Source organism: Mercenaria mercenaria, chromosome 4, assembly GCF_021730395.1.
Source record: "Mercenaria mercenaria strain notata chromosome 4, MADL_Memer_1, whole genome shotgun sequence".
NCBI lineage: Eukaryota > Metazoa > Mollusca > Bivalvia > Venerida > Veneridae > Mercenaria > Mercenaria mercenaria.
In genome coordinates, this window is record NC_069364.1 from 57,833,787 (window position 1) to 57,851,761 (window position 17,975).

At 36.7% G+C, this 17,975-nt stretch overlaps 1 protein-coding gene across 1 annotated transcript in view; it reads right to left on the reverse strand.

The window, feature by feature from the left end:
* LOC123551836 (mannosyl-oligosaccharide 1,2-alpha-mannosidase IB-like) overlaps positions 1–13,047 on the reverse strand; it is a 58,769-nt gene extending 45,722 nt beyond the window's left edge. Inside the window, 1 exon segment of the mRNA XM_053542222.1 lies at positions 12,311–13,047. Coding sequence (XP_053398197.1) covers positions 12,311–12,916 — 606 coding nt within the window. The 5' untranslated portion in view covers positions 12,917–13,047.
* Between the last annotated feature and the right edge of the window lie 4,928 nt (positions 13,048–17,975).

The following is a 17,975-nucleotide window of genomic DNA, read 5'->3' on the forward strand; positions in this document are numbered from 1 at the left end:
TTGAGTTATCCCAGGATCCAGATTTGCAGAGACGGACAGATGGCATTAAGCCTTTAATTTAAGGAGGTTCAATTAACAACAGCATTATTCTGAGGTTGATATGTCAGTTATTCTTGCCACTGGAATATAATTACAACTCCGGGCCTGAAGAAAGTTGACTACATACAATGCATAATGAACAAAATTTAATGTTCAATTCATTCACAATCTGTTTTTTTCCCAAGAAATATAACTTTTATAGACTTTCTTTTGTTGTTTATATTGACCGGTTTAAAAAATATTTAAGACTGCACACCAGCAGCTTTAGATAAAATATTTATAAAAGAGACATTTCAATATAGTTAGTTAACATTCAAAGTTTACATAAACAAACAAATCAAATGCAAATATTTATTCTAGTACTCTGGTATTTGAATTGCACAATGATTTCACGCTTGTTGATTTGACCAGACTATACCAACAAGAGCTGTCACAGGAGACAGCAAGCTTGACTATTTCGATGTTGGATAGTGAAACTGGGCACATCTGAGGAAACTAGAGCTGTCACTGGAGTGTTTAATGACTCCAATTGTGGATGAAGATATTGCACAATAGCCTGAGTCTATGTCAAAAATATCAACTTAAAGTAATAAGGGATAAAGATAAAATGTATCAAAACACTATATAAGTATATCCTAAGCAAAAAGGGGCATAATTCATTAAATATTAGTGTCAGTGTTATGCACCTTGTGTCATATGGTGTGGGTGATGATGTTGAACAACTATTTTAAGTTTGAATCAAATCCATTCAGCAATAACAGAGACAGAGTGAAAGTGCATCAAAACTTTAACCTAAAATTCTAAGTAAAAAGGGGGCATAATTAATGAAAAATTGGTGCCAGAGTTATGCACCTTGCATCATATGGTGTGGGTGATGATGTTGAACAACTATTATAAGTTTGAATCAAATCCATTCAGTAATAACAGAGACAGAGTGAATGTGCATCAAAACTTAAACCTAAAATTCTAAGTAAAAAGGGGAAATAATTCATGAAAAATTAGTCCCAGAGTTATGCACCTTGTGTCATGTGATAAGGGAAATGATGCTGAACAATTGTTTAAGTTTGAATCAGATCCATTCAGTAATAACAGAGATATAATGAAAGTGCATAAAACTTTAACCTGAAATTCTAAGTAAAAAGGGGAACAATTCATGAAAAATTGTGCTAGAGTTATGCATCTTGTGTCATATGATGTGGGTGATGATACTGAACAACTATTTTAAATTTGAATCAAATCCATTCAGTAATAACAGAGGTAGAGTGAAAGTGCACCAAAACTTTAACCTGAAATTCTAAGTAAAAAGGGGGAATAATTCATGAAAAAATGGTGCCAGAGTTATGCACCTTGTGTCATATGATGTGAGTGATGATGTTGAACAACTATTTTAAGTTTGAATCAAATCCATTCAGTAATAACAGAGATAGAGTGAAAGTGCATCAAAACTTTAACCTGAAAATCTAAGTGAAAAGGGGGGATAATTCATGAAATACTGGATTCCAGAGTTATGGCCCTTATGTCAGATGATGTGGATGATGATGAGGAATAAGTATATCAAGTCTGAATCAAATCCATCAAGTAATTACAGAGACAACTTGAAAAACGAGAAAGTGTAAAAAAACTTTAACCAAGGTGGGGACGCAGAAAGACGCCGACGCCGATGCCGGGGCGAGTAGGATAGCTCTCCTTATACTTCTTATAGTCAAGCTAATACTAGTCTAAATCAGACTACTAATTTCAAGTACCAGTAAGTCAAATGCTGAAACTACATCATCATCAAAGAAAGCAACACTTATAAATGTAGGTAACAGACAAATATCCAGTAGTAATATGGAAAGCCAAGGTCATAAAGGATATCTAACCAAGATAGAAGGATATACTGTTGTTCAACAAAGACAGCTATCTGTTTGTGATGATATATAGTGTCACTGATACTGGCCAACATCTAGACTGTCTATCTTACAGGAACAACAACTGCAATCTCAGACTGTCTGTCTTACAGGAACAACAGCTGCAATCTCAAACTGTCTGTCTTACAGGAACAAGAACTGCAATCTCAGACTGTCTGTCTTATAAGAACAACAACTGCAGTCTCAGACTGTCTGTCTTAAAGTAACAACAACTGCAGTCTCAGACTGTCTGTCTTACAGGAACAACAGCTGCAATCTCAGACTGTCTGTCTTACAGGAACAACTGCAGTCTCAAGCTGTCTGTCTTACAGGAACAACAACTGCAATCTCAGACTGTCTGTCTTACAGGAACAACAGCTGCAATCTCAAATGATCTGTCTTACAGGAACAACAGCTGCAATCTCAGACTGTCTGTCTTACAGGAACAACAGCTGCAATCTTAGACTGTCTGTCTTACAGGAACAACAACTGCAGTCTCAAACTGTCTATCTTACTGGAACAACAGCTGCAATCTTAGATGACTGTCTTACAGGAACAACAACTGCAATCTCAAACGTCTATCTTACAGGACGACAATGCAGTCTCAAACTGACTGTCTTACAGGAACAACTACAGTCTCAAACTGACTGTCTTACAGAAACAGCAACTGCAATCTCAGACTGTCTGTCTTCAGGAACAACGACTGAAATCTCAGACTGTCTGTCTTACAGGAACAACGACTGCAATCTCAGACTGTCTGTCTTACAGGAAAACGACGTGCAATATCAGACTGTCTGTCTTACAGGAACAAGACTGCATTCAGACTGTCTGTCTTACAGGAACAACGACTGCAATATCAGACTGTCTGTCTTACAGGAACAACAACTGCAATCTCAAACTGTCTGTCGTACTGAAACAACAACTGCAATCTCAAACTGTCTATCTTACAGGAACAACAACTGCAATCTCAGACTGTCTGTCTTACAGGAACAACTGCAATCTCAGACTGTCTGTCTTACAGGAACAACAACTGAAATCTCAAACTGTCTATCTTACAGGAACAACCACTGCAATCTAAAACTGTCTGTCTTACAGGAACAACGACTGCAATCTCAGACTGTCTTTTTTACAGGAACAACAGCTGCAATGTCAGACTGTCTGTCTTACAGGAACAACAGCTGCAATCTCAGACTGTCTGTCTTACAGGAACAACGACTGCAATCTCAAACTGTCTGTCTTACAGGAACAACAACTGCAATCTCAGACTGTCTGTCTTACAGGAACAACAACTGCAATCTCAAACTGTCTGTCTTACAGGAACAACAGCTGCAATCTCAGACTGTTTGTCTTACAGGAACAACAACTGCAATCTCAGACTGCAATCTCAAACTGTCTATCTTACAGGAACAACAACTGCAATCTCAAATTGTCTGTCTTACAGGAACAACAACTGCAATCTCAGACTGTCTGTCTTACAGGAACAACAGCTGCAATCTCAAATGATCTGTCTTACAGGAACAACAGCTGCAATCTCAGACTGTCTGTCTTACAGGAACAACAGCTGCAATCTTAGACTGTCTGTCTTACAGGAACAACAACTGCAGTCTCAAACTGTCTATCTTACTGGAACAACAGCTGCAATCTTAGACTGACTGTCTTACAGGAACAACAACTGCAATCTCAAACTGTCTATCTTACAGGAACGACAACTGCAGTCTCAAACTGACTGTCTTACAGGAACAACTACAGTCTCAAACTGTCTGTCTTACAGAAACAGCAACTGTAATCTCAGACTGTCTGTCTTACAGGAACAACGACTGAAATCTCAGACTGTCTGTCTTACTGGAACAACGACTGCAATCTCAGACTGTCTGTCTTACAGGAACAAGGACTGCAATATCAGACTGTCTGTTTTACAGGAACAACGACTGCAATCTCAGACTGTCTGTCTTACAGGAACAACAACTGCAATCTCAGACTGTCTGTCTTACAGGAACAACAACTGCAGTCTCAGACTGTCTGTCTTACAGGAACAACAACTGCAATCTCAAACTGTCTGTCGTACTGAAACAACAACTGCAATCTCAAACTGTCTGTCTTACAGGAACAACGACTGCAATCTCAGACTGTCTGTCTTACAGGAACAACTGCAATCTCAGACTGTCTGTCTTACAGGAACAACAACTGAAATCTCAAACTGTCTATCTTACAGGAACAACCACTGCAATCTCAAACTGTCTGTCTTACAGGAACAACAGCTGCAATGTCAGACTGTCTGTCTTACCGGAACAACAGCTGCAATCTCAAACTGTCTGTCTTACAGGAACAACAGCTGCAATCTCAGACTGTTTGTCTTACAGGAACAACAACTGCAATCTCAGACTGCAATCTCAAACTGTCTATCTTACAGGAACAACAACTGCAATCTCAAACTGTCGGTCTTACAGGAACAACAACTGCAATCTCAAACTGTCTGTCTTACAGGAACAACAACTGCAATCTCAGACTGTCTGTCTTACAGGAACAACAGCTGCAATGTCAGACTGTCTGTCTTACAGGAACAACAGCTGCAATCTCAGACTGTCTGTCTTACAGGAACAACAACTGCAATCTCAAACTGTCTGTCTTACAGGAACAACAACTGCAATCTCAAACTGTCTGCCTTACTGAAACAACTACTGCAATCTCAAACTGTCTATCTTACAGGAACAACAACTGCAATCTCAGACTGAATGTCTTACAGGAACAACTGCAATCTCAGACTGTCTGTCTTACATGAAAAACAACTGAAATCTCAAACTGTCTATCTTACAGGAACAACGACTGCAATCTCAAACTGTCTGTCTTACAGGAACAACAACTGCAATCTCAGACTGTCTGTCTTACAGGAACAACAACTGCAATCTCAAACTGTCTGTCTTACAGGAACAACAGCTGCAATCTCAGACTGTTTGTCTTACAGGAACAACAACTGCAATCTCAGACTGCAATCTCAAACTGTCTATCTTACAGGAACAACAACTGCAATCTCAAACTGTCTGTCTTACAGGAACAACGACTGCAATCTCAGACTGTCTGTCTTACAGGAACAACGACTGCAGTCTCAGACTGTCTGTCTTACAGGAACAACGACTGCAATCTCAGACTGTCTGTCTTACAGGAACAGCGACTGCAATCTCAAACTGTCTGTCTTACAGGAACAACAACTGCAGTGTTAGGGATATTGAAGATGAATTGATCTCCAACTGCATTTAACAGGTCTAGGATTTCATTGTTTTTACAGATATTCTGTAAACAAGAGCTTCGCCAAGCGGGGCAATATATGCCTGAAGGGTTACATCAGAGGATGGGAGCAAACTTTTAAGAACATGACTATTGAAGCCCAAAGGACAGGAACAACAAAGGGAAGAAATTCCAAAAAAAAATTCTAAGTCCACAGAAAAATTCAAATTTTTTTTATTTTAAGTGAACAAAAAAGGGATCTACCAAATAAAAACAAGAGATCACAGAGTGATCTTGGCGCCCACCATTGAGCCATTTTTGAATGTTCCAAATTTCAAGACAGCTGGATGGCTTCCTCACATGAAGAATTCAACGCCCTGAGTGAGGTTTGAACCCACATAAATGAGGGGCAAGTGATTTGAAGTCAGCGACCTTAACCACTCGGCCACGCAGGTCCCTAAATTTCAAGACTAGCTCAAGGTCAAAATCAAGGTCAAATTTTATTTCGGTACACAACACTGTGCATGTGGTCCATGCAGGTGGTCCAAATTTGAAAGCTGTAGCTTGAGAAATGTGAAAGTAGGTCACTAGATCAATTTCAAGGTCAAAGTTCATTTTGGTATATAAAACTATGTAAGTGTTTCAAATATGGAGGCTGTAGCTTGAGAAATGTGGAAGTAGGTACTAGGTAAAAATCAATGTCAAATTTCAAGAACACAAAAATATGCATGTGGTCCAAATTAGAAGCCTGTAGCTTCAGAAAAGGGAAAGTAGGTCACTAGGTCAATCTCAATATCAAAGTTCATTTCAGTATACAAAACTATGCATGTAGTCCAAATCTGAAGGCTGCAGCTTGAGAAATTAGAAAGTGGTCCAAATTTGAAGCCTGTATCTTCAAAAATGTGAAAGTAGGTCACTAGGTCAATGTCAAGGTCAAAGTTTTTTTCGGTGCACAAAACTATGCATGTGGGCCAAATTTGAAGGCTGTAGCTTGAGAAATGTGAAAGTAGGTCACTAGGTCAAAATCAAGGTCAAATTTCATTTCTGAACACAAAACTATGCATGTGGTCAAAATTTGAAGCCTGTATCTTCAAAAATGTGAAAGTAGGTCACTAGGTCAATGTCAAGGTCAAAGTTTTTTTCAGTGCACAAAACTATGCATGTGGTCCAAATTTGAAGGCTGTAGCTACAGAAATGTGAAAGTAGGTCACTAGGTCAAAATCAAGGTCAACTCATGTCAAGGTTCATCTTGCCACTCAAAGCTATACAAAAAAAAATTACTATACATAAGGTCCTAATCTGAATGTTGTAGATTATTGACAAGAAGATTTTAAAAGCTTTTCCCTATATAAGTCTATATGAACCATGTGACCCCCGGGGCGGGGCCATATTTGACCCTAGGGGGATAATTTGAACAAACTTGGTAGAGAACCACAAGATGATGCTACATTACAAATATCAAAGCCCTAGGCTTTGTGGTTTTGACAAGAAGATTTTAAAAGCTTTTCCCTATATAAGTCTATATGAACCATGTGACCCCCGGGGCGGGGCCATATTTGACCCTAGGGGGATAATTTGAACAAACTTGGTAGAGAACCACAAGATGATGCTACATTACAAATATCAAAGCCCTAGGCTTTGTGGTTTTGACAAGAAGATTTTCAAAGTTTTTCCCTATATAAGTCTATGTAAACCATGTGACCCCCAGGCCTATTGACCTAGGGGAATAATTGAACATCTTAGCAGAAGACCATTAGATTATGTCACATACAAAATATCAAAGCCCTAGGCCTGTGGTTTTGGTCAAGAGGTTTTTCAAAGTTTTCCCCTATATAAGTTTTATTAAACATGTGACTCCGGGCGGGGCCATATTTGACCCAGGAAATAATTTGAATCATCTTGATAGAGGACACTAGATGATGTACATACCAAATATCAAAGCCCTAGGCTCTGTGGTTTGGACAAGAAGATTTTCAAAGTTTTTCCTATATAAATCTATGTAAATTATAAAATAAACAAAGGGCCATAACTCACTCAACAAGAGCACGCCCTTTCGGGTGCTGACGCTCATCTGATTTTTTTTGTATAACAGAAATATTGTCCTACCCATGATTTTCTAAGTCTAAAAAGGGCCATCATTCTTGCAAAAAGCAGGATAGAGTTATGTTTCTTGATGTACAGTGTCCACTTATGATGGTGAAAAACTGTTGCAAGTTTTAAAGCAATAGCTTTGATAGTTTATGAGAAAAGTATACTTAAACATAATACTCAACCAAGAAAATGATTTTCTAAGTCCAAAAGGGGCAATAATTATTGCAAAAAGCAGGATGGAGTTATGTTGCTTGCTGTACAGGGTCAGCTTATGATGGTGAACAAGTGTTGCAAGTTTAAAAGCAATAGCTTTGATAGTTTAAGAGAAAAAGTTCACCTAAACATAAAACTTAACCAAGAAATCTGATATTTTCTAAGTCCAAAAGGGGCCATCATTCTTGCAAAAAGCAGGATGGAGTTATGTTTCTTGCTGTACAGGGTCAGCTTATGATGGTGAACAAGTGTTGCAAGTTTTAAAGCAATAGCTTTGATAGTTTAGGATAAAAGCTGACCTAAACATAAAACTTAACCAAGAAAACTGATTTTCTAAGTCCAAAAGGGGCAATAATTCTTGCAAAAAGCAAGATGGAGTTATGTTTCTTGATGTACAGGGTCTGCTTATGATGGTAAACAAGTATTCCAAGTTTCAAATCAATAGCTTTGATAGTTTAGGAGAAAAGTTGACCTAAACATAAAACTTAACCAAGAAATCTGATATTTTCTAAGTACAAAAGGGGCCATAAATCTTGCAAAAAGCAAGATGGAGTTATGTTTCTTGCTATACAGGGTCAGCTTATGATGGTGAACAAGTATTCAAAGTTTCAAAGCAATAGCTTTGATAGTTTAGGAGAAAAGCTGACCTAAACATAAAACTTAACCAGGCAACGCCGACGCCGACAACCGCTCAAGTGATGACAATAACTCATCATTTTTTTTTCAAAAAATCAGATGAGCTAAAAATTGTTGAACCAGTCTGATTTTCAGGGGGACACAACTAGGGTACCAACTCATCATTCTGACAAAGTTTGGTCAAAATCCCCCCAGTAGTTTCTGAGGAGATGCGGTAACGAGAAATTGTTAACGGACGGAAGGACGACGGACCACGGATGCAGAGTGATTTGAATAGCACTGCAATGAAGAGCAATATACACAAAGCAAAGTCATATAAGCCTTTGACCCCTAAGTGTGACCTTGACCTTAAAGCGAGTCAATCGAAACATGCACTCTGCACGTCGTCTTGGTGTGGTGAAAATTTGTGCCAAGTTTCTTTGAAATCCTTCAAGCAGTTAAAGAGTTACAGAGCACAGGGTTCTCACTAGCAATTTCAAGTTGCAGTCCCGGGACTCCCAAAGCTGAAAAAGTTGCAGTCCCAACTACTGACTAGACCTGACAGACAGGCTTAAACTTTCGTCAAAACACAGGCCTCTATTGTACTGTCAAATTAAGTGTAGACCGACAGACATTTTGTAATCACAATTCTTCCCCCAAATATTGTTAAGGTGAGATAAAAAGGTAAATGTAAAATAGGTAAAATGTAGTCAAAAATTTAATGTATGACAAAATCACCCCTGGACACCCCCCCCCCATTTTTACCTTTTTATTTCAGAATGGGAACGTATATAAACATCCTCCCCCCCCCCCCCCCCCCCCTTTACCTTTTTATTACAGAAAGGGAACGTATATAAACATACATTGAAAAAATAAAATATATCAACAATTATACTTTCATTTTAATACTTATTAAGAGCATAACGTTAAAACATATTAATAAATGCTTCTTCAGTCACAATAAAAATAAACATCAGCGATTTTGCAGAAAAATAATCACGTTACTAAGACGACATCGACAGCATCTTAAAATTACTCGGACATTCATAATTAAGCCTAATTATCACTTTTTCTAAAAACATCTTGAAAACTGCCTGGTAATTAGTACGTGAGAAAACAATCGAAGTTACTTCAAAACCCACGTAATCCGTCGTTAACAATTAGAAATTGTCACCTATGCCAGGGGTTCCACTAGACCTGAAAACCCAAGAGTCCCAGGACCCTTGGGCCCAAATTTTGAAGGGTCCTTTTCCGAAATACAGGAGTCCTGTCCCAACACGTCCATACAATTGACCATATTTTTTATTTAGTTAGATCTTTATACTAAGAAAACAATAAACCCAAGCTCATGTTACAGCATAATAAAAATGTCAGTTTCAGGTCATATATTGTAAACTAATATTTATCAAAATTCATGTTATTTTGATAAGGTTTTGCTCCTCTATGTTTCATTTAATTTTTAATAAAAGAACAGTGCTATAACACTCCATAAAAATGTATCCAAAATGTACTATCCGGATACTGGTACACTTTCAGAATGTCATCAGAAAGTAGTTTTTGCTCAGTTTACTTGGCCAACTAAGCTAAATCAGAGATAGATCCTCAAATAATGATGCTACTTATCATTAAAAACTGCATTGAAAGTCAGTTTTTTAAAGGAATTTTGGAAATGTGCGTATGACATCGGATGTAATTAGACTCGTGAACGGACATTCTAAACTTATTTTTGCTTTCAAAATTCATCAAAATTTGTGAAGTTTCTTGTTGAAATTACGGTATGATTACCAAGCAATGGTCTAATTTAAAGTTTGCATGAAAAAATCTTGCAGGGTACTTTTCACATGCTCGGTAATCAGCTGCTTACGATAATTTAATAATTGGCGCCTTTTTGACAGTACACAGGATCAATACGCTTTATCAATTAATTTCAACACTTCGTTGATTCTTGTTACCTATGTGCACTCGCCGTGACGTAACTTGCTGATAAAAAAATCAGCGAGGCATGTCTACAGGAGAAAGGGCGGGATTTAGCAGACGATCAAAGGCAGGAGGGCATGACCGCGAGTGTTTATTTTGGAATACACGTGTCTATCGTGGAAATAGTTTTACTGAAGGAATGAATGATAAGAGAAAGGATTATCAAAGGAAAATGCCTCCGGGTCCCGAAGGACGCACAGGCAAGTATCATGCCGGGTCCTTCGAGCGTCTTTTGAAAATCTCCCGGGTCCGGACCCGGGGTCCCGGGTCAAATGGAACCCCTGCCTATGCAATCACGCCGACAATCACATGTATTCGAGTTTATCATACATATGCCGCCTGTCTCGCGGTGTACCGGAAACGGGCAACGCTGATTGGCTATACGCGGCTATCGGTGACAAGCGAATAACTCCGCCCACATGTTTTGCTCTCAAGTCAAAACTTGTGTATTTGCAGGTTTACGTAATCAATTAATTTTCATTGCGTCTCACTGCAGAAACGTGTGTCCAGGGACTCTCAAGCTGCAATAAACACGCTTATACCGGGACCAATTATGCGTACAGGGAAGCAGATTTGGCCGTTTCCGAGAACCCTGAGCGCGGACACGAAACAATCTGATATGACCTTTGACCCCAAAGTGTGACCTTGACCTTGAAGTGAGACATCCATAACATGCGCTCTGCATGTCGTCTCAGTGTGGTGAACATTTGTGTCGAGTTTTTGAAATCCTTCAAAGGGTTCAAGAGTTACAGATTGATCATGAAATTGAGTCATAACATAATGCGTCCCTTCGTACGTATAATAAGCGGACAATCCATTAATTTAAGTTACGAACAAAAAATTAATACTCAAAGCAAGGTTATATGTTTTTCATAATTCGCACACGTAACAAAAATGTTTTTATTTATTATCACATCGCTACCAAAAGAAAGTAATTAACAGATTTTCTATGTTCAAAGAGTTATTGAATTTTCAGTTATTAATTATCTGATTACCAGCTTATGCAACAAGAAAATAAACAAACTAGTCTAGTTTTACAAAATCTTTGATAAATACTAATGTACAGTTTTATTATATATCATTTGATTCAAACAATTTTATTACCAGACTTTTATTAATTGCGTTACAGAAAGACACCTATGAAATATAAATTAAATGTATAAATTTTTATCACTTTAGTAAAGTCTAAAAGTGCTTTTAAAAGAGACTTGAACTTAATACCGAAAGACACCTGTAAGCATTAATAGGTGTACATGTTTTCAACACAGTCAGACAGTTAAAATTAAAATTTAATGCATAAATTATCTAGGACGTGCGTATGTTCTTTTCTTCGAGAGAGAAAGCATAAAATATTAACATCGATTATTATTAAATGGAAAATTTGAGATGGGGCGAAATGAGAATGTTTTAATTAAGTAAAATGGTTATGTGAATAAAAAGGAGTGACTTCAGAAAAAATTTTTTTTACAAATTGACGGCGATCTCAATTAATGCATGTTACTTGAAGATATTAATCTAATCAACACTGATTAATGGTGTTGTTGACACAAGCCATCAAAGGTGTGAATAACTGACTGATTAGGTGAAAACAATTTAGCTTGGACGTTACTAATTTCTTTTACTTGTTGAGAAAACAGATCGATTTTGCTTTTAAAAGAGATTTGAATTACCGAAAGACAAAATTGTAAGCATTAATACATGTTTTCAACATCAACAAATTTATCGTTTAATACTATACTTTAATCTTTTTTACATTGTATATGTATTTAAAGTGATTCACAGTGTCTTTTGGCATCGAGCTACAAAACGGATTACTTTCTTAATAAATAAACACTTTATCATTAAAATCTTATTTGCATAATCTATTTTGTCATCAAATATAATTTGAATATATTAATTATAACCACATAATCTGTGTATAAAACATCTTTCAATCTTTTCATATGAATTTAAAGTGATTCACGGTGTCTTTCGGTGATACATAAGCTACATAACGCATTACCGAAAGACACTTTTATGATCATTTAAATTTTATTTGCACAATCTATTTTGTCATCAAATGTAATTTAAGTATAATATAACACCATAGTATATGTCTAATACATCTTATTTAAGTCTTTTTATATGTTTTTATAGTGGTTTTTGGTGTCTTTCTATTTTTTGGTGTCTTCCGGTTTTTAGTATACACCCGTTATATTTATCATGTTTATGGTAGCCAGAACTAAGTGGTAAGATGATAAATTCGCTTAAAATTATAAAATTACCTCTTTAATTTTGTTTCTTTTCATTTGGACATCTGGATCTGATGGCTCCCCACCCTGAGTACCATCACCACCTGCATGCTCTTTTTGCACATCTTCCTTTAATTTCTTTTCCTCTTCCATCTTTATTTCCATTTCCCTCTGTCTCTGTTGTTCAATAACCTTTTCCTTGTCTTCTTTAATTTCCTCTTTAAATTTCAAAGTGTCATCCTTTGGAAGATTTGCTTTTTTACTTAATTCATCTAAAGCTTTTTGTTTAGCAAACTCTTCAGCTACCTTTAAACCTAGTTTTTCCTTATCTTCCACTTTATGAATATCAACTTCATCACCGTGATTATCTATATGACGCATCTTCCCTGTTCCTTTTACGGCCCCTGGCATAAATATATCATCACCAAATATTTTAATCTGTTTCTTCATTTCGGGAACACTTACCCTGTCTCTCAAATCAGGTAAGAAGAAAAATGCACCAAAGCAAACTACACCAAACGTTGCAAAAACCAACAAAATAATGTATTTTTCACGCATTCGCAAAGACTTTCTGCTAACTGGTATAGGAACACCATTTACATATCGTTGGTATGTGGGCAGAACACCTGGAGTAGCCATGGTTGTTAAATTAACTAAAACTTCTGAAAAAACAGAACTTCTACTTCGTGTCAACTCCAGTTACTGTCACCGCCAAGACGCTTTCATCACCAGCGTAAATTATGTTTGACAAGGCAGCAAGCGCTTTGGTGAGAAGAAGCTGTTTCCGTTTGAGGGGTTGTTTCAAATTTATCTGCGAGATAAATGAAACATGGAGTAATGTTAAACACGGAGTTTACCAATGCCCATCTAATGTGCAAATGTATTTAACTTTACTAAATTATCACAGAGAGTCAAGTTCTCATACTGTTTATATTCTCGTGTTCTTTACAAATCTTAAGTTTGTGAACATACGTATTTTTTTGTGTGCTAATTATGTCTTTAAATTTGTCTTTGACGCCAATAAGCGTATGGCAATCAATGATAGTAGTACACTATTACTGTTAAGCGAGAAATTACCAGAAATCACACAAAGATATTGCATATACTAAATTTCTATAATCAGATAACGTTTTTGAAAAATATGCAGATCTACTAAAACCCGTGATGTTCATAATGTCCGTGACGGTTTTATCACGGACTGTCATGGGTTTTCTTTTAACAGTCAATAGAGATCCAAAAGATGGCGGTTTTTATTGGTTGACGCTTTAAACAACGAAATTGAAATCATCCTCTGAAAGAAAAATCTACGATTCCGCAATTACAAGCATGAGTTTTCCCACATAACAAGTTGTTTGCCAGCTGTTAAGAGATGGTCCACCAAAACGCAATGATAAAATTCTTTTAAAGTTCATGGACTGTGCGTTCCAAAAAATGACGATGATTGTGGTATGCAATAGCAAATGCTGTTGCCGAGGCTTTTGAAATAAATCTGAAATCACAAGAATATGACATTGAGCTGATGCGTGGACACCTGATAAACTGCTTTCAGAACAAGCAACTGTCTCCTTTTCCAGCAAGAACGAGAAAATCAGGATTTACAGATGGCGTTAAATATTCGGCATATCTGAAAGTATTCTGCACGTGCTAAATGCCAGAAGATGGAAAGTATGATGGAAAGTATGTTTTATGCTAAGGACTTCGTGAATCCGAAATATCAGCAGACGACATTCCATATGGTTCTGTAGAAATGTGTAAATTATAAAAGAAAGAGAAAACATGTTTCATGAGATTTCATGTCAAAATAAAATAGAGTTGAAGACATGTACTGTTTATTTTCATCATGTTAAAAGCAAGGATGAGTATCTAACAGGTAAAGCCACGTTCCAAAAAGGCAGCCTTCCTAAATCGCAACCCTCAGAACGTGGACGTGCACTACACCAGCACACGTAGACAGACATACGCACTTACATGCACAGGCAAAGATAAAACAACACACGAAGACAAAACGGACAAATAAAGGAACACAGTAGGAAATCGCCTTGGAACGGCCAGTGGCAAAACCTCCTCTGTGGATATTAAACCGATTTATGGGATGCATCTAATCATAGCAACAAGACATTATAAATAAAAGTTATCACCGCCAGGCATATTATTATGACAATAGGAGGCATGGCATGTAAAACACACAAAAAAGATCTTAAGAACAAAAAAAGCATGCTCTCAATGTCTTTGCAGACGACACAGCATTAAGGAAACACACTTGATTAAGGGCGGACGAAAAAGGGCAAAGTACAGATATCAAAATAGCACAGCCTCGCTTTGCTTTAAAACTGCCTATCATAGAGTCCTGTGCCTGTTCATTAGACACAGCCAAAGGGAAAAGCGAGCGTAACGTCCACTTATAAAATGGCATGTGCGTGTGTTTTATATGTGTGCTTGTCTTGTGCACGCCCGCGCGTTGTGGGATGCGCCAAGGGGAGGCTGAGTTTTGGAACGTGGCTTCCCAGCATTTCGGCTTGGGTGATTCTAATACTCCCGCTTTAAAAGCTTTGGGTATTGTTTAATCATCCCTTGGATATGGTGTCTTCTTTTTAATGTTGTCTTTTGGCAGTTTCTGTGATATGTAGGCACCATAACCACAGATTCCCTCTCTAAATTCCAGTTTGTTTATTTCTGCCCATTGTTTTCTCGTTTAGGGCACAGTCATTTTTTTATCTGGGGACCATACGCCGCTTTTCATGGAATTGCACTCTGTGCATCATTAAAGGTTCCATGTGCACCGCCGTATGAATACATCTGCGGATGTCTCTAAATTTCATTCTTGTTCTTATAACATGTGTAAATGTTGGGTTCTGCTCAACCCGGGGCTACAGGCCGTGGACGGTAGCTTGCACTTACACTACCTTCCATGAACAGGCTCAATCAAACCGGGCCTGCAACATTTTCGTTTGTCGTGTTGGGCGACCTGTGGTTTTCCACTTTTTTTATTTTACCTGTTGGATATTTAACACTAAAAATGTGGTGGTTCTCAAAACAGTTGGACCAAAACCAAACATTGTATATCTTTACAAAATACAGTTAGAAAATTAACATGACCCAAAATTTTACAAAGTTTGTAAACAACATTGCCAAAAAAATCAGGTTTTTGATATACCTTTCCGCAGAAGTGTCTTTAATTGCAATTAAATTTTATAATCAAATCTGAATTACGATAGTAAAACTTAGCAAAATATTTACTTAGTTTACAATACTGGTAACCCTGATGAAGAGGTTTATATGTAATATATTGATTACGTTCCTTGAAATCCACAACATAACTGCACACTCTGATAAACCGAATTAACTGAGAAATACACATCCAAGATGATGCCAAGGGTAAATCCCCATCAAAATGGGAGCAATTTACAATACAAAAATCAAAATTACCCTCCAGACATAAATTTTAGTATGTATAATATTGTCATAAATAGAGAAATATGCTTTTGTATAAGCAAGAAATTTACCAAGGTGTTATAATTTAATCAAAGGTGATAGTTCTTTGTGTTTTTATACGATATGAAAAAAATAGCACTTTCGCTAAAATGCAATGCTAAATTTCATTCATTTTATTTAATGGGCTGGTGTTTTACTAAAATTTAAAGAAATTGAAAAAATATATATGGTCTCTAAATATTTCAGCATAGTTGATGAATATACACATATTCCTTCTTGACTATACTTACTCTTTAAATTCATATTTAAATAAAGGTATGGGCGACCTGTGGAATTTTCACATTTTCTGTTCTTATCTTTCATTTATTTCTGAGTTTATAAAGACGGACAGACGGACGCACGGATGGACAGATGCCTTATTCACCCAAAGTATAATACAACATGTCACAATTTTGGATTCGAAATGTGAGGGCTCTGTCAGAATTTAAGGCAGTTTTAATGTTAAGTGCTTTAGGCGGTGACAGAACCTATGGATCATGCACTTATTTAGTACTTATCTCATCATGATTGATACTACAAATAACATTGACATGAACAATTACATATTATATAATCTCAATAGTTGCAAATGTAGACTTATGACAGTATAATTTTGTAGTAGGATCTCATATACCATACATGGCTGAGTGTGTAACATGTGTTGTTTTTATTTTTAATCGTATGTGTTAGAATATGTATTCTGTATATATAGTTATACATGTGGCACTTTAATGATAACCATAAATTCGTAAAATTGTTTTTATAAAATACAACATGAGGATAGATCTATGCAAGTTCTTTACAAACCAAACTATGCGCCTTCCGATTACAAATCGGCGATTGCTTTCACTTCTGTTGGTTACTACGCAACGCGATGCTGAGAGCTGCCCGGATGTCCGACCTGATAGATAATTGTAATTAATTACATGTATTAGCCTACTGTTCTCACTTTATCATAACAAGGTTTTGTGTAATGTTAATTGAATTTTCCACAAATTATCACACAACATGATTAAAATTTGGGATCGAATTGTCTCATGAAGTTGAAATATCTTGGGGATGAAATGTCTTGCTTGCAAATTATATATAAAAGTTATGCTCTTGGTCGTCCTAAAACGTGAATGGCAGCAATTTAAAAACATAGAGTGAAACGGTATTGTCAAACATACTTAGAACGGTTAAAGTACATAATGCAGCATGTTTGTCGACATAGCATATTCAACGAGGCGTGTAGTTTATAAATAAGATAGGTATGTGCGTGACATAAATCGTCATAAATAGAATGTGTGGTTTTTAAAATAACAATAAGTTACTGCGTTTTTAAATAAGTTTTAAATGATTTAATGTTTTTAATGTCATTATAATAAAAAGTAGGGTGTAGACAGTTCATGGCCGTGGCAGCTGTCCCCTTGGATGTTTTATGTGCAAGTCAGAAAGGGAATCGCTGGTCTCTTTATACATGATTTGCTAGTAAACAACATCAAACATTTTGTAATATTTATTTTAGTAAACCTTTTGGAACTCTTGACAAATTTAATCGGAAAATAGCAGCTAAAGTATTACAAAAACAAAATAATAATACCTCCACCAATACCCAGACATGTTCTAAAAATAACATCCGGGCTTTGAATTAACGTGAAAAAATGTGCTATCATGAACTTTTCTAACTCTTTTAAGAAGAAAATATTTAATTATACTATGGATAATGAAAAACTTGAAACTGTAAAACATCATCCATATCTGGGGGCAGAATTGAGTGATAACCTCAAGTATAACACACACATAGATCAAATAACAGGTAAATCGTCCAAACGCTTGGATTCATCAAGAGGAACCTCAAAACATGTTCATCAGTCGTCAAAGAAAGAGCTTATCATACCCTCGTACGACCGAAACTGGAATATTCATCTCCTATATGGAATCCCCAACAATAAACCCAAATAAAACAGATTGAACAAGTACAACGTAACATAGTAAGATTTGTCGCCAATAAGCCATTTAATCCCCTGAAACCAGATAGCGTCTCTTCAATCATCACAAACCTTCATCGGTCATCATTACAACAACGCCGCCAGCGCTTTGACGTCATCTTTCTATATATAGATACCGTGTGGACTTATTGCAGTGCCTGCTTCATATTTACCTACTAAAGCAATTATTCGAACCACTAGACAAAGTAATGATCACAAGTTCTTGCAGCCTCACTGCTGTGTGAATGTATATCAAC